The sequence below is a fragment of the Asterias amurensis genome, chromosome 7 (assembly GCF_032118995.1).
Source record: "Asterias amurensis chromosome 7, ASM3211899v1".
In the NCBI taxonomy this organism is placed as follows: domain Eukaryota; kingdom Metazoa; phylum Echinodermata; class Asteroidea; order Forcipulatida; family Asteriidae; genus Asterias; species Asterias amurensis.
Window position 1 is genome coordinate 1792638 of NC_092654.1, and position 25564 is coordinate 1818201.

Here is a 25564-nt window from a genome sequence, read left to right on the forward strand (position 1 = left end):
ACAGCCCTTAGCTTCAGTCAACATAAGTTTGTGAAAAAGCAGTTAAATGGGGTAAGATTCTGTTAAAATTGCTATTAAAATTAAGCAGAAATATTGAAAGTTGCATTGGTCTTTGGATAAAATAATTATTTCCGCGGATGAAAAGTTTTACCGTCTGCGGTAACTAGCGCCCTCAATGTCAGACTGTATGGTCTGTCCTTGGACTCTAACCGATATGCGCAACCCAAAAAGTAGCACACGGCTGGATCGTTAACCAGTCTATTTTATTTTTAGTCAGTGAATAATAAATGGCGAAATCAGCAAGATGCGGGTTTTACGTGCTACGTGGAAATATTAAACAGTTGGAGTTGTTTTTAGCACTGTGAATGTGGGCCTTTTTGGACCTCTAATTCAGGTTAGATCGCTATGTTTACACCATCTAATTAACCTTTTGTTTATGTATGTATTGCTCTCATGATAACAACTTTTAAACTAAAAAAGTATAGACAATGTAAAATTGTAAATACTCAGTCCACTCATCACTCATGCCATCAGCTCAGCTCTCAAAAGCATATTTTTGGGAATGGTGACTAACCTGACCAGGGGTCCTGAGTAAGCTTACAAGTTCTTACATTGACACTTGACAGCAACTGTTTTGTTAACAACAACCAATTCTGTAATAAAGTATCAAGAACTAGGCTTCGGTGGTTTTAAACCACGAGTTTAAAACCGTATGAACACACTTTGATTCCAATTCATAAATACCTTTTTAGTAAAAAAACATCAACACATTTGGTCAAAAAGTAAAATAAATGCAAAATGGTTCAACGATTTCTTTCAACACAACACCCCTCAAGCTATGAAATGGTAAGGCCCTCCGTCGCCCTCGGGTAAACAGTTCCATGTGAATGCTGTGCCCGATACACGCATCGCGTTATGTGGCACAACTGTCCCGGCCGTTGCTCTCGACCAATCAATAAGAATAAGGAAACTGTCTTATAAGCACAGGAGCTAGCTCGCGTGTCACGCCCATGTTTCAACATTTTCACTGGTCATAAACAAAGGTTAATACACACCCACGTGACGTGCTCTCCAGGAATAGTGAAACGGTCTGAGGTATTTATGAATGTTTTTTTTAAGATTGCTCTTTGTAGTAATACTAATAGTTTTTTTAATTCTGGAATTTCCTGTTATAAATACACTAATACTGCTTTGATCTCTCTTTTTTCAGGTTCCAGAGTAAAGGGAGACTTGACTAGTTGACACTATGTGGGGGCGTTTGTCGAACATGGCACAGAATGTCCAGGAAAAACTGGACACTGTGGTCGACAACGTCAACAAATCTGTGAATGTGGCGGATGAGAGCATTGATGGGGTAAAGCTTTACTTTCATTCAAATTGTTTTAAAGACAGAACACCAAAGCTTATTACTTAAATAATAATATTTTTTAGAGTATGTTGACACATAAACTTATTTGCCGAAGTTCTGGGAACGAGTGAAGCCAACTAAAGTTTTATTGACAGGTTTAAAATTCGTTTTAAACATACTAATTTGACATGTGGCTTTTCAAACAATTTCCTTGAGTTACTTATACTGACTCTGAAAATTATTGATTTATATTTCTTAAATAAAAAATTTAAAAAAGGTTTATAGTTTTACTATATTGAATTATCCACCCTGGCAATTTGCACAATTGCACTTTAAGACATTTAAAAATAGAATGAAAATGAAATTAGAAGTAAGCAAAGCTGTCAAGTAACTCTTACCCAAAAGCCTGAAAATTGAATTGTAGAAAACACAAGTATTTCCCTGTTATAACCTTCACATGGTTCTGATGTTTCTTATGTAATGCGAACCCAACAGGCTTCTGGGGATGCTAGTTTCGTCTCTGCCGCTGATGCTAGTTTCGCAGAATCGTCTGACGCCCAGGATCAGCTGACTGAGCAGAACAAACTTCTGAATCAACTGAAGGACATGATCAGACAGAAAGATAAACAACTTTTGGTAAACATTGCTTTTGATTTATCAATGACTACTTCTTGGCACTAAAGTTTCACTTTTATCATCAAGGAGTTAAGTTGGCAGTCACTAGAAAATCCGGAGGAGAATTGCCAGCCTTACAGTGATGTATCTGATCTCTCACAATCAATTTGGCCAACAATCTTCAAATCCTTTCTTCAAACATCTCAAATCCACTCTTAATGTACCCTAGTTGTTTCATCGGTCACTAGTATCCGTAATCTTGGCGTGGTATCCCAACATGGAACTTTGCCAAGTATCAACGTAGGAGTTGAAGTAGAAGCGCGTCATTGAAAATAACCCTGATCGGCTTCCAAATGTAACTGCTCTGAGCTTACAGTTGCTGAAAACCTTCAAGCAATTGTGTCTAAGCATAACAAATGGGCTAAAATATAACAAGTGTACGCAGTGAATGATCTAATAAAATTTCTATGTTTTGAATTCAAGGAAAGCAATGCCAAGCTCTCCAAGTTCAAGCTACAGGCTAAGGCCAAGATCACCTCCTTGACGAGTCAGATCACAGAGTTCAAGAAAGGTGGCGCGGGTGCAGAGGGGCAAGAGGACGTCTCAAGTAGCAAGGTGATTAATCGCCCCTCTCTCTTATACTATTCAGAGCAAGCCAGTCCAAAGGATGAGATCCATTCAGAACTCACTCCGCGGTAGTGAATTTAATATTGAGATGTCTCCTTGATCTTTGAGTGAAATTAGTAGTACCGGTCGATTTTCTACCATGGGCCAAGGTAGAAGTTAATGAGCAGGCGGTTCTTTTCAGAACGGAGAAGTCTCCTGAATTCTGAAAATTAACTCTGGGGTAGTAGAATATAAATCAAGACAAGTTCTTAGAAGAACATAATCTACCCAGCAAGTAGTTATACACATGGTGTTACCACAAAGCAACTATACGCCGCCCATTCCCAAAACAATCATATTGAAGACAACTTTAAAAGCATACAATTTTTTTGTTCATAGTTTTATTGCTTCTCTCGATCATGGAAACATGGACACACAGTTTCAACATTTGTGACATGGATAAAACATAACAGTGTAAGTTATGCTTACTTATTGTTTAATTTTTCACTTTTTTTTTTTTTAAGACGGAGGGAGGAGATGATGCTGCAAGTCGGGGAAAACTCATCGTTCTCAAGAAGAAGCTTGAGGACCGTGAGAAAGCACTATCTGAGAACTCTGCCCTCCTTGAGAAACTCGAACACAGCGTCAATGAGAAGCAACTCATCATTGACACTCGCGAGAAACAGCTCGCCGAGAAGGGGCAACTTATCGTTGAGAAGGAAGACTCAGAACGGAAGATGCTGGCTCAGATCCAAGTGATGGAGAAAGTCCTTGAGAAAAGGGATGCGGTGATTGAAGCCATGAGGAGCGGAGGAGTGGGCGTGGTCACTGGTGGGGAGGATGAAACTGACAACAACCAGAAAGTTGAGGAATTACAGGTGAGATATAACCCCCACCCTCAATTTCCCATTGTCAAAGTCACCCTGTAACCACTGTGCAATAGCTAGAGATGAATGATAGTCTCTTTGACAAAAGTATTGTATTTATAATTTCTTTTCAACTGCATGGGATACTGGCCCATTTGTACAATCAACTTATATTGTGTTCTAATGAAATTAATAACTGAATTAGGAATTGTTTATGATTTTTGTATAAATTGTGTGGGTTTATTTGTGTACACAATTAAACTGAGTCGATCTTTGTATTGTGTTTGAATGCATTACTTTAAAAGATGTGTTGATTTTCTAGTGGCGGAATATTTTACCCACCGCCCTCTGTAGAACAGCATAAGATGCATGGGTTATCATTTCTCTTACAGAGATTGTTCATTGTTTAGTTGCACCCCGGAAATGTAATTACCATATTTACCATGAATAATCAATGATGCATGAAATTGTTCAGCTTATCTGCTAAGTTCGGTTTATCAGCTGAAACATTGAAAAACACAACAAAGTCTTGCTGTGCTGGCACTTTCCTCATTTCATACAAAGTGCATTTGCATACATCTAAATAAATAGACCCTACAATAATAAAACTGGCTCCTTATTATAACGCTCATTTCCCGTCACTCAGTGACGCTCAAGCGCATAGCGTTCAGTAATTTCCTGCGACATAATTGTGGAGCCACGATTTTGAAGTATGAGACTTTTTTCCTTTAACAGCTGATTTCTGACTTTCTTACTTGCTTGAAAGAAGTCAGACTTGCTCGAAAGAAGTCCGCCAAGAGACGTTGTTTGATACAATCAATCTCTAAGAACTGTGTTTCTGTCCCTCCAAATCAAATAGTCTTTTCCAAGAACATTTCTCTGAAGGCAAGTTAAATTCAGCAAACGTATAATCAAAATCAAACTTTTTGTACCCACAACAACAAAATATGCCTACACCTCTAGAGCCAACTAACAGAAGAATCAACTCGGGCAAAGGAACTGTATGCCCAACTGGTCTACAAAGATAAAATGGTGATGGAACTGAACAGTAAAGTCTTAGAGCTCGAAGAGCGTGCCCATGAACTGCACGAGCATGTTAAAGATAAGAACGAGGTTGTGCAGGGTCGGGACAAAGTTATACAGGTTCGTTGGGAAGATTCGTTTCTCTTCCTATGCACAGTTTCACTTCAGCTTCAAAGCGAATCTGAGGTGTCTTTGTTTGGTGTTAAGCAGTTGTTCTGTAGACATTGTAGTACAGCACCCTTTGCATTTTCATTATTCTTATTATTATTCTTCATTATTAATCGTCCCCCTAGAATGCAGTTCTTGGGGGGGGGGTAGATGTCGGCCCTTACCTTTTGAATCAGCTCCCACTCAGAATATGCAGCTTTTGTTTGTGTTTTGCAGTGTTTTGTATAAATCTGTAGTCCTTGTAGCACATCACGCTTTACATGTTTGTGTCATTAAAGACATTGGACACTATTGGTAATTGTCAAAGACCAGTCTTCTCACTTGGTGTATCTCAACATATGCATAAAATAACAAACCTGTGAAAATTTTAGCTCAATTGGTCGTCTAAGTTGCGAGATAATAATGAAAGAAAAAATCCCCTTGTCACACAAAGTTGTGTGCTTTCAGATGCTTGATTTCGAGACCTCAAATTCTAAATCTGAGGTCTTGAAATCAAATTCGTGGAAAATTACATGTACTTTTTTCTCGAAAACTACGTCACTTCAGAGGGAGCCGTTTCTCACAATGTTTTATACTATCAACCTCTCCCCATTACTCAATACCAAGTAAGGTTTTATGCTAATAATTGTTTTGAGTAATTACCAATAGTGTCCACTGCCTTTAAGTGGTGTACCTTTGCTGTCTCACTGCCTCAGACTGAGGTCGATGAATTAGACAAGTGTTAGCAATCTTCCCTCCATGGAGAAGAAGTAACTATAACTTTAAGTTGTTATTACTTCTTACTTTCCACACCATGCAAAGCTTTAAACATTGATTATATAACTTGCATCTCACAACTCCACAATTTATTTTCCACTGTAGCTTCACTCATTTCTTGCGTTTCAGCACTCCATTAAAGTATCTTTCTGTCTGGGTAGGTTCTGCACTGTTTACTTGTAGTTTTTCCCGCTTGATGTTACCCATTGCAATGTACCCCAACAAATTATACCGTAGCTTAGTTATGCACCACTCCTTGTCACTGTTTTCTGTGTGTTTTTGATGGTCGTTATATTACAGTTGTTACATTTTGTCATTCACTGGCTCATCAGTGTTACTGTTTGTGCATATAACCATGTATTTGTTCTCTATATAGGTCCTACAGGCAGAATGCAAGCAGAAAGACCAAGCCATCTCTGACTTCAACAGGGTCCTGGACAAGATGCGTGAGAAGATGGAAGGAACAGATGAGAGAATCAGCCAACTCACCGCAGAGATAGAACAGCGGGACGCCACCTTGGCAGCAGAGAAGGAACGCTCAGAGACAGAGAAACAAGAACTGATCCGATCACATCAGGAGATGCTGGCCGAGGTCCGAGAGGTTGCGAGGCAACGTCGGGACCAGCTGGAGTCCCTGCAGACGGAACACAGACGAGAGCTCTCACAGCTGGTGGGGAAGTCGAGTGACGCTGGGACTAAAGCTCTTGAAAGGAGATGCCAAGAAGCTGAAGAGATTCTATCGGGAAAGGTTAGAGTCTTAGAGATGTTGCAGACGGAAATTGGAGAGAAAGAGAAACACCTCTTGGAGCAGGGGACGTCTATCAAGTTGCTGACAGAGAAGCTAAAGACCAGTCAAGATCAGATGCAAGCTCTCCAGGAGGAGTTGGTTGTCAAGGACGAGACTTTGAAGAACGAGAAAGCTCACTTGGAGGGCCAGATCCTGGAGATTAGAGAAAAACATGAAACTGAGTTAGCTGAGAAGACAAACGCTGTAACCACATTGCAGACAGGGATTCAACAGTATGAGACGGCGTACAATCAGGCTGCTGCACAGTACAGTCAGGTCACAGACAACCACAACAAGATCCAGTCGGAACTGGAACAGACCAGATCTGAGCTTGATCAGAGCAAGACTGAGTTAGAACAAACCAAGACTGAACTGGATCAAACCAGATCAAGCCAGCTGGAACAAGAGCGGTCACAACTACAGGAAAAAGAGGCAGAAATTGAAAGACTGCAGCAACAGGTCAAGGAGAAGGAAGAAGAGATCACTGCAAAGGCGTCAGAAGTTCAGGAGCTAAACAAGAAGGCTGAAGCCAAGTTCATGAAAGTGAAAGCCCAGGCGAAGGCCAAGATCAAGTCGCTTGAAGAAGATCTGGAAGAGCTAAAGAAGGTATTGTTTAACTCGAACTATCTAATGCATTCAACATGTATGTATGTCTATGGATTTTCATCGTAGTTGACATGAACTTGAAGGTTCAGTGTAAACAATGGCAAAAGGAAACTTACTTTCTGTTCCCCCTGCTCTATCAAACTGCCCTCCGCTTGAAACCTGAGTCATTCTAAATGCCTTGTTCGTACTTTATTTCAGGCGGACTCGATGGCTGAGGAGCTGAGTGAGTTGAAGCTTAAGATAGCTGAGTGAGTTGAAGCTTAAGATAGCTGAGCTGGAAGACGAGAAAGGAAACTTACAACTCAAACAGATGGACTTTGATGAGAATAAAGCACAAATTGGTTAGTTTCTCCATGTCATTTTTAAGATAAATTACAAATGCAAGCAGGAAATTAAACTCGTTTTACTTTAGGTAAAATGGCATAGTCATTTGCCTGCAACTTTCTTTTCGAATGAGTTGCCAGTTGTCTTTGGCTTTAGATATGGTCTAAGTATTTTCTTGAGAATATAGAATTGACTGTCAAAAACTTCTTACCAACCAAAAGGAACTCTCCAAGCACACAAAATCTAGCTTTATATTTGAAATAGTTAACAAGCCTAAATTTCACATAGTTACACATTATTACCACTGGTTCCCAACTCATCTTTTGCTTAGCAAAGAAATGTGCTTAGCAGTATTGGGCCATGTCTACTACATTTCCTATTGAATGTTAAATTACATACTCACTCATTGTTTTGGACAAAAACATCTTGTTTATAACTTGTTATTGAGCAGACAATTGTTTTGATTTTCTTCTTTAGACTCCTTGAAGGAGACTGTTCATAGCCTTGAGGAGAAAATCAAGAATGTTGCAGAGGAGAAGGATGAGCTACGCAAGATGATCGAGACCCAGTCCGAAGAGCGGCTTGAGATGGAGACTAAGATGACCCTGCTGCAGTCGCAGTTAGACCAGGTAGGTTTTCACCGGAGTCTTGGGTTGTTGGGATTAAATGGTCAGACAGTAGGAGGATTGACTGCAAAATGTGTACATGAATTCAACACTTGAATCATATTGTATGCTGGCATAGTTTATCATTCAAAACCACCATGGTTGATGTGAATGGTCAGACAGTGGGAGGGTTGACTGTGTTCTGTGTAGATTCTTTCTCCAAAGTATCATGATAAAATGAAAATGGCCTTGCCCTCTCAAAGATGAAATTCCAGGCATATAAATGTTTTTTTTTTAAATCAATGTCTGGTTTTGTAAGACACTGCTCTAGAATTGCAAAGGTCGTGGGTTCGAATCCCACCCAAGTAATATGCCTGTGACTTTTTTTCACAGAGCTCGGGAAAGTACTGAGTATACAGTGATTGAAGTAGAAATTATTCATGCTTTTTGTATAAATTGTGTGAATTTATTTGTGTACACTATTGAACTGAGTCAACCTTTGTATTGTGTTTGATTGCATTGCTTTAAAAGATAGATTGATTTCTAGTTTTGTAATGCTGGAATTGCCCTTTTATAGCGTGCATCTCTTTCATTCTTCCTTGAATCTTAGAACCAATTAGAGTTGGACCAGCAGCAGGAGGCAACGATCCAGGCTCTCACAGAGGAGGTCTCTCGTCTCAAGGAGACATCCCAGGAGGCGGAGGAGTCTCGAGATGCTGAGATGAAGACTAGGGTCAGTGTCGAGACTAAACTTGTTGCCCTCAGCGAGTTTAAAAAAAGTGCCGATAAATTAATGGTTAGAGTCATTTGTGTGTCGTTGAAATGTCTCACTAATGTACTGTGAATGCCGCACTTCATCATTTTTTAAAATAACTTTTTTTGTTGGTAACATTTTCCTATTTTCCTATTTTCCTATCAACAACCAATCTTTTTTAATTTGCCCCAAATGTTTCTTTAATACCCATTCCGTTAAAAAATTTTATGAAACAAATTCTGTGGGCTTGCCAGTGAATGATTTCATTGTTTTGAATCAGATATTTTCTTTTGTTTATTTTCCGGCTTTACTGTTAATTTATTAGCATTTCCTCTTTTTTTATAATACAAAAGCTACTTTTTGTATGAATACTTGAAAATGTGTTTGTGGTTGGTGCTACAAAAATAATTTTACTCTTTGTGACTTGGTGTTTGAGTTTGCCATTTTTTTTCCTTGAGCTTAAACTTGACCTTGGAAAATTCTTCTGAGATAATTTTATTGTAAGCTACGATAATTGCACAGCCAACAAATTCAAACTTGTGACTTTGCATTTTGTCTAATTTCAAAAAAGTTTTCACTTTGTTTTATAAGCATAAAATGAGCGGGGCACCAGTTGTAACGATGTTAACTTTATGGAACGTTAGCTGGTAAACAGTTTCTGTTGAGGAAGATTTGTGTTATGCTAAGCAAGTTTGTATGCTTACAAGTTTTATGAAACTGGTCATCACATGATACAGCTTGATCTTTTTTGTTCTGTTCTGGATTTAGATTTCCTGTGTGTTATGATTGTGCACTGTGCTTGTTTGATTTTGGTGTCATCCAACTCCATTCTGCATGAAACCTGGGCCCAATTTCATAGAGCTGCTTAAGCACAAAAAAATACTTTTATCTAAACAAAATTATGCTTACCAGAATAAGGGTACTAGTAAAAAAAAACGTGTCACATGTACAGTTTGCAACTGGTATCCTGCTCATTATTGCTAGCAGCTCTGTAAGCCTTTTTGAGGTATGGCGGACGTGATACGCGCGCGTCACACGCCGCGACTGATGCCACGCTCACCATGTTGGTGGTCATTAGGTTTACATGTAAACGTCGCGTCGCCTAAAATGCGCACTCACTGAACAACATACGTTCTATTTCTATGGTCAATACGCACAAATTTACCACAACTTTACAGTGTTGTAGCATTGTGTCCGCCATACCTCAAAAAGGCTTATTAAATTTGGCTCTGTGCATCAAAGTGGTTAGCTCATGAGCTTTTTAGCATCTTGTGTATACAAAAAAGACGGTTACAGTGAGAAGTCAAATTTAAATTCTGTTACATTCTTCTTGTTTCTCAATTCTAGGCTGGACAAGAAGAGACGATAGCGTCGCTGAATGCTGCTAAGCTTAGTCTTGAAGAGACTCTCTCTAACGTTGAGGCACAGCGAGATGAGCTCAAGGAGGAGAAGGTCACGATGGAGCTGAAAATGGTGCAGATCGAAGAAGAGAAAGACGGTAAAGAAACTTACGGGAATATTTTTATAAAACACAAAAGATTTGAATGATTCTTTAAAATTAATTACACAGCCTACTTGATGATTACTTTTGATTACTTTTCTTAAACTGTGTCTGTGTAATTTTCTTAAGGCATTTTAACTGTTATGTGCCCTCAAACAGGCTGGACCTTGAGAGAGCTGAATATAAATTAAATAAATTATTATGAAATTATTGGCGTCAGAATGAGTAAAATCAGAATGATGATACAGAAAATTACAAAATCTAATTTCAACCTTTTTCTTGTGACACCAAAACAAGGCTAAAAGCCACTCTTGGGAGGAGGTAAAACTCTACTGAGATAGAACCTAACAAATCAGTTTAATTCTAAAACATCTAGGTTTTGAGAACCAGGCAGCATCTCTCCAAGATGCTGTGGATCATCTTAAGGAGACGATGGAGAGAGAGCATCTTCCTCTGGCCGAGATGGAGCGAGAGAGGGAAGCGTTCCAGGAGAGACTGCAACAACTTGAGACAGTCAGGGACAACCTTGAGAGAAAGCTTGAAGAGGAGAAGGTTTTGAGGGAGCAAGTGGAGGTCAGTTTTGAAGTTTTTCAAGAAACTCCACAGTTGTACACTAAAACGAAAATTTAACTAAAAATTTTAGCTAAAGTTCTAAAGTTCTGAGGTTTTAATCCCAAAGAATTTTATGTGAACACTCAAATGTGGATAAATTCTCTTCTTGGAGATTGTCTGGAACTGGTTACCTGTAAATTGGCCCTTGTGACATGACCTTAATTAAGTCTTGGTTTAAAGAGAAGATTAAAAATTGTGTTGTTTGTAAATTTATATCATTGGGGACAAATAAAAATTATTTGATGTATGAATGACAGGACACACATAATTATGAACTAAATTTGTATTTTCTTTGGTAGGCTGAGATTGAATTGTCGAAAACTTCAAAGTTAGAGATGGAGGCCGAGTGTCAGACGTCCCGGCAGCAGCTTCAAGAAACCCAGGAGCAGCTAGAAGCAAAGTCACTGGACAATGAGAGAGTTGCACAGGCCCTGCAAGATGAGGTAAGGAACTGGCTACCAGGACCCAATTTCATTATCTGTTAAGCGAGGATACTGCTTAGCATATTTTTTTGCTAGCAATTAAAGTAAACCTTAGTTTTGGCTGGTAACCAGTTTCTGTTAAGCAAGATTTGTCTGTGCTTATCAAGTTTGTACGCTTACAGGCTTTATGAAATTGGACGCTGAGGCCTTCTATGGACTCAAGGACTCGCAACAAAGACTGCCGAGGGAAGATTGGGGACACTGGCTCCATTACACAAGTTAACTTTACGGTTGAACTTTACATTAACTGCTTTTTATAAATTATTTTGTTTTCTTACTTGCAGATTAATGTCGGTTCAGAGCTGAAAAGTGAGTTGGAAATCCTCCAGAGAGAAACACAAACTCTTACAAATGAGAAGGACACGCTTGCCCACCAGCTCATGGACCTCCAAAATCAACTACAGTCCTCATCGGATGAGAAAGAACAACTTCAAAATCGACTTCAAGACGTAGAAGCCAACTTAGAAGAAACTGTGATTAAACTCCAACAGAAAGCAGATGAAGTCCAGACATTCTGCGACAGATTTGCTTCAAAGGAGACGGATGTCGCAGAAGCTCAAGTGAAGTTACAGGAGGAGAGGGAAAGGTCGACCAAACTCCTTGAAGAGAAAACAACTTTGGAAGGACAATTGGATGCTAAAACGATGGATGTGGAAGGACTTCAGAGGGAACTGGAAAACATTCAGTCAGTGTTTGCCGCAGAAAAGGGAGAACTGGACGCCGCCATCAACGCCAAAGATGGTGACTTATCAGAGATAGCACATACTTGCCAAGAAAAGGATAAAGAGATTGCAAGACTCTCTCAGACAATCGATGAAAACATCCAGGAACTGTCCGAAATGCGACATCAGATTTCTGAAAGGGATTTCAATTTAGGAACCTTGGAGAATTCTGTAAGTCAGGCTCAGCGTGAGATAGAGATCCTCAGGGAAGGGCAATCGACAGAGGGGAAGAAGGCAGAGTCCAGGATGTCCTCCCTCTTAGAGCAAATCGCTGAGCTAGAGTCAGAGATTACGGGAAACCAGAGAACAATCTCGGAACAGGAGAACAGGTTTCAGAGTTTGAGCTCACAGTTTGAACAGAAGTCTTCCGAGATGGAGAGTGCGGTGAGAGAGCTGACCGAGTGTAATAAGAAGTTCTGTCGCCAGCTTGAAGAGAAAGAAGGACAGGTGTCGTCCTTGCAGGAGCAGTTGATGGCCTCCTTGAAGCTTGTCCAGGATAAGGAAACTTACTATCAGGACCTGATAAGAACAACAAAAGAGGGATTCAGTTCTATGCAATCTTCTTTGACTACTGAAATATCCAAACTTATGGAATCTCTCAAGATTTCAGAACAAAACTTAAATGAGGTAATGATGGACAATCAGCAGAAGTCAGCCGCCAATGAAGAACTACTACAGAATTTAGACTCTGCCAGTCAGCAGATGGAAGAAATTAAAGCAGTTTTGAATGATAAAGAGAAGGTCATTGAGGAATTGAACAATCAGAAGCAACATTTAGAGAAGAGTCTTGAAGAAAGAGAAAACACCTTAACGGAACAGTCTGCATCCTTGAATGATAACTTAGCATCTTTGGACCAACAAAGAGATGAACTTCAGAGTTGCCTTCAAGAAAACCAACTCACAATTTCAGGTTTAGAAGAACACCTTGAAAACCGGAAACAAGAGTCAGAGGAAGCCCACCTACAAATAAGTAGCCTTCAAGACCAACTTCAGATTGCTCTGGAAGAAAGCCAGTCCAAGAATTCAAAACTAGATTCACTCGTAGAGGAGGTCCAATACTTGAAAAAAGAGGCAGTGGATTGTAAAGAGGAGTTTCAGATTAAAGAGTCCGACTTAATTAGACAAATTGAAGATCACACTCGGGAATCTGTAGCATCAAACCAAGAGATAGAGAGGTTACAAGAGGAGCTGAAGCTGGCAAGTGTCAAGGCCGAGTCTCTGCAGGACAGACTTCAAAGCGAAGTTGTTGCTGTGAAGGAAAACCTACAGAAATCTTCAATGGAAACTGTTGAGAAGGAGAAGGTCTTAGAGGAACTTCAAGAAGAACTAGTGAGAAGTAGCAGGGCATTTGAAGAACAGAAAATGTCTATGGATGAGCTGTTGGCAAAGTCGAATCAGAAGGAGCAACGACTTAGTGATGAACTTGCTGTCAAAACTGAGATGGTGGAAGACTTAACCCAGAAGATCATCGGCAATGAAGAAAAGTATTCAGAGGTTATTCAAGACCTTGAAAAGAAGGTCGAGACATTCACTGAGAATTTGGAAGAGTACTCCCAGGAGGTAGAGAGCAAAAACAGCCTTATTGAAACCTTGAAGACTGAGATACGCGACAGAGACGTACATCTTGGAGATGAGGTGACGCATCTCAAGGAGCAAGCTCAAGTTGAAACGGCAAAGCTGAGGGAGGAGCTTGAAGAAAAAGAGCGTGGGTGGACACAGTTGAGAGAAGATGCAGTGCAGAAAGAGGCAAATATGGCAAAAGAAATAGCGTACTGGACTGATATGCATGAAAAGACCACACAAGGTATGGATTTTCTCAGGAAGGAAATGGATGATCAAGAGATTGGTTTTAAGAACGAGATCGTGTCATTACAGACATCTATGTCAGAATTTACCGACAAGGCCTCCACTCTTGAGGCATCTCTGAATGAGAAAGAAACCAGTCTTAGTGACCTCAAGCAAGAGTTTGAGCAGAAAAAGGGCGACTACGAGGCAAGGATTTCATCCTTACGAGAAAAATGCAAAAAGGTGATCCATGAGCGGAATGAAATGAGAGGTCTTCTTAAAAGTCGAAAGGAGGAAGTGGAGACCCTGCAAGAGAAGCTAGACAATCAACACAAAGAACTGTCAGCTCAGGCTGAAGACAAGTCTCAACAAAGTTCTGGTCAGATCCAGAAAATGGAAAGAGAGCTGGAGCAACAGATGACACTTGTTGAAACATTTAAGAAACAGCTCCTGGAAAGGGATGAAGAATTCAATGCTGAAGTCGGCTCTCTGAACAACAGCTTATTGGAACTAAACACAAGAGTACCTGATTTGGAGGCAGCTCTTGAAGCCAAAGAGTCTCAGTTGAAAGACCTCCAAGATCAGCTCCAGGAAAGAGAAGAAAAGCTGAGTGATCTGAATGAGAGCTTCTCAGAGCAAGAGTCCAAGGTATTGTCATTACAAGAGCAACTCGTTCAAGAGCAAGAGAAGGTTGTGGTAGAGAGCATGCAGATGACAGAGTGCGCAGCTGTACCTGGCAAAGACGCTGAGCTGGAAAGCGAGAATGCAAAATTAAAAGCAGAGGTGGAAACTGCAAAACAGCGATACGGAAAGCTTCTCATAAAGGCGAAGGAGATCAAATCTAAATCAGATGTAGCTCTAAAAGAAAAAGAGAGATTGGAATTAGAAGTTGCGTCACTCACAAACATGGTGGAACAGAAGGATCAACAGCTACTCAATCTCACTCAAGGCGTTGAGAAAGAGCAATCTGAGCTTATGTCACTGAAAAGAGTTTTGGAGGAAAGGGAGCTAATTGTGAAGGATAAAAATGAGCAACTGGAAACATCGGTCGATGAGAACAAACTTCTTCAATCAGAACTGCTATCCTTGAAAGATTTACTTGAGAAATTAAATCATGAGCTTGAAAATCTCAGTGCTGTTTCTGCCGAGAAGGAACGACTTGAGTCAGAAGTATTGTCCCTGAGGAGTTTAGTGCAAGACAGAGATCGAGAACTGACACTTGCAAGTCAGTCACTTGAAGACTTGAAGGCCACTCAGGGTGCCCTAGGAAATGAACAAAAGGAAAACCTCGTCCAAATGCAAAATCTTCATGGAAATGTACAAGATCTGGAAAGCAAACTGAGAGAATGCGAGATGTTACTGAAGCAGGCAGAAGCTGACAAGGAAGATGCCTTGGATGAGAAGTCACTTCTCGCGTCCGATGTTGAAAGTTTGAGAGCAACACTCAGTGTAGAGCGGACTCAGATGGACAAACAAAGTCAACTTATAAATCAGATGAAAGACCAGCTTCAAGCTTCCCAAGAAGAGTATTCAGAGGCACAAGACGAAGAGTTGCAGAAGATCAGACAAGAACTAGAAGGAGAAAAATCATCGAACACAAATTTGCAAGAAGAGCTTACTGAAACAAAAAGATCACACAAAGAAGAAGTAGAGAAACTGTCAGCATTCATAGACGAGTTGAAGTCACAGGTAGAGGATTCACAACAACGTCTGGATGAATTTGCAGGGAACATGGAGAGGCTTAATCAGGTGAAGGGCGAGTTGGAGCAGTCATTGACAGAAAGTAGAGCATCTGAGGAAAGACTCCTGTCTGAAGTCGATAGGGTAAACAGTGAACTACAAAGAATAATGCAAGAGAGAGAAGCCTTGAAACAGAACCTGGACACAACCGCAAATGAGGAATCGATTCTGGCTTCCAAACTAGAGATGGTAGATCAGCAGATGATGCAGACTTCGGAGGAGAAAGAACTGCTCCAAAAACTGCTGGACAGTAAAGTGTCAAGCGAGAATGAGCTGGTTATCACTGTGGATCAACTCCATAAAGAGTTAGCACTGATGGCTGCAGATAAATTGGAAATGCAGAAGGAGATTGAAGAAAACAGAAGGCAAGTAAATGAGTTGACTCAGGCGCTGGTAGAGAAGGATGCTCAGTTGATTAAGTTTGCAGAGGAGAAGGAAGAGTTGCTAGCTGGAAATAGTGACAGGGAAGGTATGATCGAGTCGGACCTTGAAGTATTAAACAAGGAGTTGGCAAATACCAAGAATGAAAACAAACTCCTACAAAGTCGCATTGAAGAACATCAAGCCAGGGAGGATGAATCAACTGTAAGACTTGAGGAGTTGTCCAAAGAGTTGACCCAGGCGACACAAGAGCTGCAAAAGGTCAGCAGTCGTAAAGAGGGCATCCAGAGACAAAACGAGAAATTAAAAGAAAGGCTGACCAAGATTAACGAGGCAAGAAAGACGCTTGGTAAAGAAGTGGAAGAACTCAAGCAGGAGAGGGAAGAAAAAGAAGGGCTTGTGAAACTGAAAACTGAAGCAGAATCCCAGATCCTGTTGATGGAGAAAGAGTTTGAGCATCTGCGACAGTCGAGTGATCAGAGTGCCTCGGAATCATTAAGTCTGAAAGAAGAACTGGAGGCTACTCGAGATCAGTGTCACCAACTTATTACAGACAATGAATCACTCAAAAGGAAAGTTTCAGATTTGGAGATGATTAGAAAGCAAGCTACTTCTGTCGAGGCAGAAAGAGATTCTGCTCTTAATGACAATTCAAGACTATCCAGATTTCTGCATGAGCAGAAGGAGGATATAAAACAAATGCATTCCAAGTTACAACAGCTTGGCTCTGAGCTGAGGAATTCCAAAGATCAATGCAACATCCTTCAAGATGACTTTGATAAGAAAGTAGCTACGCTTCAGAAAGAAAACTCTGATCTCACTTCCAAGGTTGAAAATCTAGAAACTCGGCATAAGCAAGCAAGTGAAGATTACCAACGTTTGGTCCGTAGTTCTGAAGAAGAGCTTAATATGAAGAATGCTGACCTTGAAAATGCTAGAAAAAAACTTGAGAATGAGATAATGGACCAGACTGCCCTCAGGTCTGAAAAGGAAGAGGTTGAAGTGCTCTTGGACAAACTTGACCTAAGGAACTCGCAGATGGCAGAGGAACTTGCGGTCGCCAAGAATCAGGCCAAGACGGCATGGGATGAGAATCAAGCCTTGAAAGAGTTAGAAATCAGGCTAGCCGAAGTTAACTCCCAGCATGAAAACACAATGGAAGAAAATGGCAAGCTCAAATCTCTGAATGAGAATCTCTTGCAGGAGAATGAGGAGTACACGAAGGAACTTGAAGAGTACAGTGACCAGATGAATGAAGCCAGAGCAGCTGGAGTCCAGTTGAAGTCCGTAACTGCCGAGCTTGAAAACCTGCGCCAACATCTTGGCGAGCGTGAGCATGTGATCATGGAGCTCCAAGTTGCGACCACCGAGCACCAGGAAGAGCTCAATCAACAGAAGGCAACTTGCACAACTCTTGAACAAGAGAAAGAGGACCTGGCGGAGGAGGTGGAGAGATTCCAAGGTGAGCTGGAATCCTTTAAGACTGAGCGTGACCATCTGAGAGGAGAATGCCATCAACTGACTGAAGCCATGCAGAGATACCAAGAAGAGAGTGAGCAGCTTGGTGGACATTTAGGAGCGGCACAGCAGCAGGTTCAACAGCTAAGCGCAGAGAATGAAGGCTTGAGGCTGAAGGCTCAGCAAGAAGGAACAGTTGACCAGCAGCTGAGGCAGTGGCAGGAGGCTTATGAAGGGGTGAGAGTAGAGCTTGGATCGGTTGAGGCAGAGAGGCTTCAAGCTCTGCAGAGTCTTCACCAGAGGGAAATGAGGTGAGCTTTTGTTCTCGGTTTTGTTCATTCTTTTTTAAGGAAATATTCAAGTCAGTCCCTGAATATGCAAAAAAATTGTACACTTTTCATCCGTCTCTATTTTTTTCCATGGGTTGTAATTGTTTTGTTTACTACCAGAAATACCCAAAATATGTCTCAATATGTGAATGGACATGCAAGCTTATACTGAAAATAATTTGAGTTTTTACCTATTTTTGTTATAGTCTTTCACGCTCAAATTTTAAAGATTGATTGAAATTTACCTTTTCCGTCCATTAAATTTTAATGAAGCCCACGACCCTTGCCATTCTAGAACATATGTCTTACCACCAGACCACTTGATTCTAATAGCATCTATTAAAATTGTTGGGGTACCCACTGCTAAAAAATAGGATGTTGACTGCCTCTAGGTAATAGGCAAGCTTGGTTGTCTAGTCGTAGATGTCTGCTCTAAAATGGCTGGGGTGGTGAGTTTGAATTCCTTCGAGAAATTACGCCTGTGAAATGAAATGAAATGAAATAGGGGTATAAAAGTGCCTTGTTGTATTGTATTGTGTTGTCTGTAGATTTTTGTCCAGAGCACTCACAGGATGGGGAGGGAATTGCTTAACACGCCTCGGTTTATGAGTATATTACAAAAACAAAAATCAAATTGATTGCTCCTCAGATGTGAAGATATGTCGATGCAGCTCTCAGCTTTGGTGGAAGAGAGGAACAACTTGAGCATCCAGTTACACAACTCAGCGAGATCAGCAAAACATCTTTCCAAGCAACTCCGACTCGCTGAAGTGGAACGAGGCAACCTCACTAAACAACTTGAGGACAAGGAGCGAACTTATGTCAGTCAAATTGTGGTGAGAAAATTGTTGAAAGTTTTTAACATTATGTAGCCTTTTGTTATCTGAAACTTTTGCTGGAAAGTTAAGTTAACTATTGAATGAGCTATTTAACTGTTTGGTTTTTTAATGTTCAGACAAGTGTGCACAGAACTATTTGTGTAGTTATTGTGTACATAACTTACATTCACCACATGATATCATATTGCAGGCAGGCATAGTGTATCTATCATTCAAAACAACAGTGGTTAATATTAAGGGGACAGACAGTTGGAGGGTTGACTTTGTACTGTGAAGATGCATTCACCATATGATATTGTATTGACTGGCATAGTGTATCATTCTAAACCACAGTGGAGCAGAAATGAAGAAAGTTTCTGGTAATGATGAAAAAAATTCAAGAAGGGTTAAATACAGACATTATTTCTTCACATGAATTATTTACTCAAAGTAGATTATTCTCGGATAATTTTAAATGAGCTCATTGTTAATTTATCATTTTGAATATGTTAATTCAGGAGGAGCCAATCGTCAAAGCCGAGTCTGCTAGCCTGCAGCAGAGTGCACCCATTGGTGGCGTGGCGGACCAATCAGAGCTGATTGACATGAGTAGAAGGTTAGTTTGTAATTTGCTTTACTTTAATATTGTCTAGAACAGGATTTGAACCTGTGGCTTCTGGGTTTGTACCTAGTGCTCAACCAACTGAGCTTTCTAGCCCGGTGAGGGCGGTCTCCATAATTTGCCATTACCTATGTCTAGCCATTAAACGTTAAAGGCACTGGACACTATTGGTAGTTACTCAAAATGATTGTTAGCATAAAAAGTTACTTGGTAATGAGCAATGGAGAGCTGTTGATGGTATAAAACATTGTGAGAAACAGTTCCCCTCTGAAGTAAGGTCGTTTTTGAGAAGGAGGTAATTTCTCACACAAATATTAAAAGACTGTTGGCCTGAAGCCCTTTTTAGGCATCGGAAAGCTCACAAATTTGTGCAACAAGGGGAGTGTTTCTTTCATTATTCTCTTGCAACTTGATGACCAATTGAGTCATTGAGACAGACTTGTTATTTTTTGTTGGTATACACCGAGGGAGAATACTGGTCTTTGACAATAACCAAAGGTGTCCAGGGGTCGATTTCACAAAGAGTTAGTCCTAACTTAGGACTAGTCCTAGTGGATATTAAAAAATTATGGCTAGTCCTAAGTTAGGATGTGTTACTCGTCCTAACTCGAGATAAGACTAGCCTTAACTCTTTCTGAAATCCACCTCAGTGCCTTAAGACTGCGGTATAGCTAGGGATCATGCTCCCATACTAACCGGCTAACCAAACCTGTAATTGGTTCTATTCTCTTCTACCATCAAGCAGATTGGATGATTCTGAACAATCCAGGGAAGCCATGGCGAATGAGTTTGCTAAACTTGAGGTAAAGTCAAATTTAATTACTTACTAACTTTAAGCTTCTTGTTAAACTAATATTTTTTAAATACATGTGAAGTTAAAACTTCTTATGTGTTTATAACTTGAACTACTAAAAAATAAACTTTATTTGTTTGTGCATTGTTTGTCTTTTTGTTAAAGCATGTGGATAACATTTTAGCAAACGATTAACAAATAGAACACTAATTCAAGAACATTATTATTTTTTTTTCCATAGCCAACAGAAATCAGTCTTATACTTTCCTTTGTTATGTTTGTGTTTGTGTGCTCTTTTTTCTTGTAGGGTAATGCACCCACCTCAGCCGAACTACTAACACATGAGGTGGGTGGTAGATTAACACTCACTCACTCTGCTTTCAATCCTCATTGGCCACTCACACTGCCTATGTTTCTGTGTTCATCACATTTGTGCGCCAAGTTGAATCATTCAAATTCATTCCAGTACCTTTCTTTGTTTGGCTATTGAAATTCCAGAAAAAAACCTATGTCTGCATATTATCTTCTCCTGTAATATTTTTGGAATATTTTAAATGATGTTCAGAATAGTCTGCATGCCACAATCTTTTGCTTCGGACTACTTATATGGTGTTTTTATAAAGAAATGTTGCATCAAATAACAATTCTAGATATAATTATTAAAAAAAGCTGTATTTATTTTGTATCAACAGGTTTTTTAGCCCTTCAAAAATTAACTGTCGATCAATACTGATTTTGAGTATAAATTATTCTTTATATTTTTACCTTGTTGTATATATACATGGCCTGTCTGTGTGTTTATGTGTTTGTAATTAAATCCTTGTGCGTTGTGTCTTGTGCTATTTTTGCATCTTCCTGTTTCTTTTTTATATTTCTGGTGCTTTTAAAAACTTGTGTGTGCGATGCAATTTCTTTTTTTGGGAGATCACAAAAGCTTTTGTCTTATGTCTTTTGTCTTATGAAGTTCCTACCACCCACTCACTATGTCAAAACAATCTTCTGTTATAGGCCGCCCTGCAGTTTGAACATGAGCAACGCTTGCGCACAGAGGATGCCCTAATCCGTGCACAAGACCAAGTACGTCATCTGGAGAGTAGGCCCCCGCAGACAATGCAAACTAAAGCGCCCTCACAGGAGACACAAGTCCAGATGGAAGACGATAAAGAGGATACTCCACTACTCCTGCCGTACCAAGCTGGCCATGTACTTAGTAAGTCACTCCATATTTTTACATTTATTTGGTTATTTTGTCTTATTTTAAGACAATGGACACTTTTGGTAATAGTCCAAGACTAGCCTTCGCAGATGGTGTATCCAACATATGCATACAAAAATAAACCTGTGAAAGTTTGAGCTCAATCGGTCGTCGAAGTTGCGAGATAATAATGAAAGAAAAAACACCCTTGTCACACGAAGTTGTGTGCTTGTAGATGCTTGATTTCGAGACCTCAAATTCTAAATCTGAGGTCTCGAAATCAAATTTGTGGAAAATTACTTCTTTCTCAAAAACTACGTCACTTTAGGAGGAGCTGTTTTATACTATCAACCTCTCCCCATTGCTTGTGACCAGGGGACTAATGTAAAGCGCATTGAGACGGTTATAGTGAAATGCACTCTATAAGAACTAGTTATTATTATTTTTATTTGTGCTTCTGATTAACTAACCCCAATTAATTTGTTCTCTCCTTTAGTTCGCCAAGCCCGGTCCTTCACCACCCACGTCAGCAATTGGTTTCAGGGGAAAAGGTCAGTAAACCTCCTATGCTTTATCTGTGTGTATGGGCCCAGGTACCAGACACAGCTCTAAAACAAAGTGGAAGAACCGAGAACGTTAATTTGTCCAGTTTGAGTCATCTGTGGAACTTAGTTTTACAGATGATTCATTCAGTGATGGGCCAAAAATTTAAGACAAAATTTATTAATTTAAAACTTCATTGGAATGAAAAAGTTTTGAGTGACAGTTGACAGATGTTGCCATTGTTTTTGTTTTTTGTCCATTCTATCTTGCAGTCTGGTCCCATCGTATTCTGAACAGTATCGTGGAGAGTGGTTCTAACCCATAAATGTGTGTGTCTGATGTAGGTGGGCCCATTTTGTTTATTTAGTATTCCCACCCCCCTTTTTCAAAAACTCATTTCAAGTTTTAACTTTTCTGTCAGCATTTTTGCATGAGTGTCACTAACTGACGGGAGGGAATGTCAAAACAAGTATTGATCATTGCTTGTCTCACCCCAGCATTCATTGTTGTCAGAATTTTGCTATGTTTGTCAGCTTGTTTGTCTGTTTTGTCAGTTTGTTTGTCTGTTTTGTCAGTTTGTTTGTCTGTTTTGTAAGTCAGGCAAACTCACAACCAATTTTCATATTCTGCAAACACCCTCCCCATTCAAATCATCTTTACATCGTAGAAAGGTTTCATATTTTTTTTGCATGCGTTTGCTACAGACATAAAGATTTATCTTCAAGTACGCGCTAATCCTCCAATCAGATTGGCAGAATGGAGTGGTGATAAAAACCTATATTGCACGGCTAATATCACTACCATGCGTCTTGTGTGTTCGATGTCACGCGCCAAGTTTGCTTGAAGATAAATACGTTATCACACGCGCGCTCAGTGGATATGGGACGCAGAAGCGCTATATTTTTCCGTATTCCACTCGCGCTTGTGTGATAACTTGTAATACTAAAGCCTCAGAGCAGTTATAACATTTAATACAGCAGCTTGCTTTTATTACTTATATTTAAATACAAAGATAAAGAAAACTTGCATATTTTACTCCTTAACGCAAGATCGATTTATTGTTCCATAGGCAATATTTATTTTGGACACTGAGGGCAATAGTCAAAATGAATATATAGTTCCCAATAGACGCTATCTTTATGGCAAACTTGTATTTTGTCAAGTATTCTAACTTATATGCAGCTATAGTGGTTCACCAACCAATCATATAGGGAATTTGGTTAAACTCTTGTGTGCCGCAAATGGTATTTGTGACTCGCGCTCACTTGGGTTAAAAAATTATTGATTTGCCCGTAATGATGGCCGACTTTACAGTGAGTGGGAACCATCTATGGGCAGGGTTGGCTGGTGCATAAAGCACTCGCCTCTCACCAAGGTGACCCTGATTCGTTACCTGGCCAGGGCAATATGTGAGTTGAGTTGTGCGTTGGTTCTCGGCTGTGCCACAAGGGTTTTCCAGACCATCCGATTTTCCTCCCTGGGGACTTTTGAGGGGGCATAGTTGGCTTGTGCGTAAAGCACTCGCCTCTCACCAAGGTGACCCTGGTTCAATACCTGGGAAGGGCCATATGTGAGTTGTTCTCTGCTGTGCCACGAGGGTTTTTAAATCAAACACTTTCGATCTCTGGCTGTGCTCCGTGGTCATAATGGGTTGATGTGGCTGGCAGCCATAGGTGCACTTGCATGCCTGCTTCTCGAACATGTTGTAGCCGCGTCCTTGGCAATTCAGCTCTTAGCTGCGAGTAAGGATGATTAGCCTCCCAAATTATTATATTATTAAACTAAGCATTGTTAACTTGTTTTTCTCTTTCATTTGACAGTAAAAACTCCAATCGCTTGTTGAGGTCACGACCCAGTCTACGAGCTGGATTGATGGTGTATGCTGTGCTTGTACATGTGTTGCTTGCGTATCTACTGATGTACTGCTGAAAAAACAGAAAGTGGAGAGATGATCTTGCTATAGACTATATTGAATAACCCCTTTTTTGCTATGAAAGTTGCCATCTCATAGAGCAAACCATATGTGCATCTAAACGCGTACATCAATGAAGCAAGCAGCACGCAGCGAGGAAAGATGTTGAGTGGATCATTAGTAGGCTTCTGCTGTTGTCGTTTTTTGGATGGTGTGAATGGGAGACTTTTAGGACACTTGGTGGCAGCAGACTTACCAAGTAAATCCATTGCTCATGGTAATGTGCACAGGTTCAGATCTACGTAAGCAATGGACATTTACCTGGTAAGTCTGCTGCCACCTAGTGTTCAAAAGTCTCCCATAAATGAACTTTGGTGGCTTAGGTTTTGCAACATAGTGACGGTAATCCTGTTGAAACGTTTTATTCCAAGTATGATTCGGAGGCATCAACACTCAACTTGCGTTTTCTTAAATTAACTATCAAAAGTGGCTGGCCTGTATTACACTACTGCAAATGACTTATCACTTTAATATTGGAAAAATGTATCAAATTGAGATATTCTCAATCACGGATGTAAGAATTTTCAATATTTATATAACCAAGTATCAATTATTTCAGTATTGTGTCGCTCTCAGCCAATGTAAATACAAACAAGATTTTAAATAATATACTAGATATTTTAGATGCTTCCATTTGTAAATATGTAATGTAACAAAATCAGTAAAAGAGATCTTTAGAATAACGGTGCGAGTAAATTAAATATCAATCAAAGTCAAAGCCATTGTATTTTTTATCTAGGATAATGAATTGTTTTTAATCGATCAGCATTAGTGTCCAATTTTAAGAGCTTTTAAATTATCGGTTCTGAAGACAATGTGCACTGGCTAAACTTCACAGAGGTTCTCAGTAGAATATATTATTTGTCAGATTTATCGGACTTAAACCAGTCTTTTCTGAATGTGTTTATTTAAACATCACATACAAAAATTACAAATTTTTTCAAACAACTCAACCTAACTCATTATCTTATAAAGATTCCAGAAAACTCTGTAGTTTTTCCACATTAGTGTAGACATGTTATAATACTTCGGTGGAGATTTTTTACTAATATTTTGTTTCTCTTTAAGAACGTAGATCGTTATTGCACTGACATAATGATCATACAGAATAATTTGAGTTTGTTATAGTGAGATGTAAATGATTTTCTTGGTAACAATTAATGTTACGAGGATTTTTGACAAAAATTTATATAATAATAATTGTTAGCAATGTTCCACTGGTAAAATGCTAAATGTTTTGAGGCATTTAAGTTAGGTCCTAAAGCACTCACAAACATTGTGTACTATTTGGTTTGTTATTTTATTCTTAAAAGCACTGTACACTATTGGTAATTTCTCACTAAAATATTTGAATCGAGTAGAGACCTCAGCTGAGGTCTCGATCCCAAGCATCTGAAAGCACACAACTTGTGCGACAAGGGTGTTTTTTCTTCCATTATTCTCTTTAGCTACCAATTGAGTTCAAACTTCCACAGGTTTGTTACTTTATGCATATGTTGAGATACACCAAGTGAGAATACTGGTCTTTGACATTTACCAATAGTGTCCAGCGTCTTTAAACTCAAATTTAGAATTAAAGAGTCTTAACATTTTCTTTTAATGATTCGCTATAAAACCATGTTCTTTTATTTTGTTTCGGCATTCATAGTAAAATAAAAAACTTGTTAATTATTTAGTATTGTATTTAGTTCTAAAAAAAAAAAAATCTTTTTGTTTCATTTAATTTTGTTAAAATTTGTGGAGATTTGTGGTTCTCTTCAAATCATTTTATGAGCCTCAAACTGTAACAAGTAAGTGCAATTTAATAACCCAAATAAATGACAGAGTGATACTAAATTAATTTTCTGTGACTGTGCATTTTTGAATTATTTTTGTTGTACTGATAATTTTCTAGAAATCGAGTTGTGAACGACTTTTATAATATCAAGACCCGTTATTCTGAGAAAAATTCCTGTCTCAAATGCTGTGAAATGAAAGAAAATTTGATAATATTTTAAAGCTTTTAAATACTAGTGAAACTTGGCTAAATGTATTGTACTTTTTGTGGATTTCAAAGAGTTGAGAATAGATCTTATTTCCATTCAGGACAAGTAACTCATGCCAACTTGGGACTAGCTTTAAGTTTTCAACATCTCCTAAGACTAATAAAGTGA

The 25564-nt window shown here is 39.4% G+C and overlaps 1 protein-coding gene across 1 annotated transcript; it reads left to right on the forward strand.

Moving 5' to 3' along the window:
* The first annotated feature begins 269 nt into the window (after positions 1-269).
* Positions 270-25251, forward strand: LOC139940134 (uncharacterized). The gene is given in 21 exon segments (XM_071936387.1): positions 270-394; positions 1211-1354; positions 1844-1984; positions 2447-2578; positions 3094-3447; positions 4399-4578; positions 5759-6775; positions 6974-6994; positions 6996-7116; positions 7577-7728; positions 8315-8500; positions 9806-9956; positions 10336-10532; positions 10871-11014; positions 11338-17450; positions 18118-18304; positions 18805-18902; positions 19654-19711; positions 20710-20911; positions 21393-21447; positions 23260-25251. Coding segments are annotated over 20 exon segments (9726 nt in total). The 5' UTR covers positions 270-394; positions 1211-1246; the 3' UTR covers positions 23369-25251.
* Positions 25252-25564: the final 313 nt, after the last annotated feature.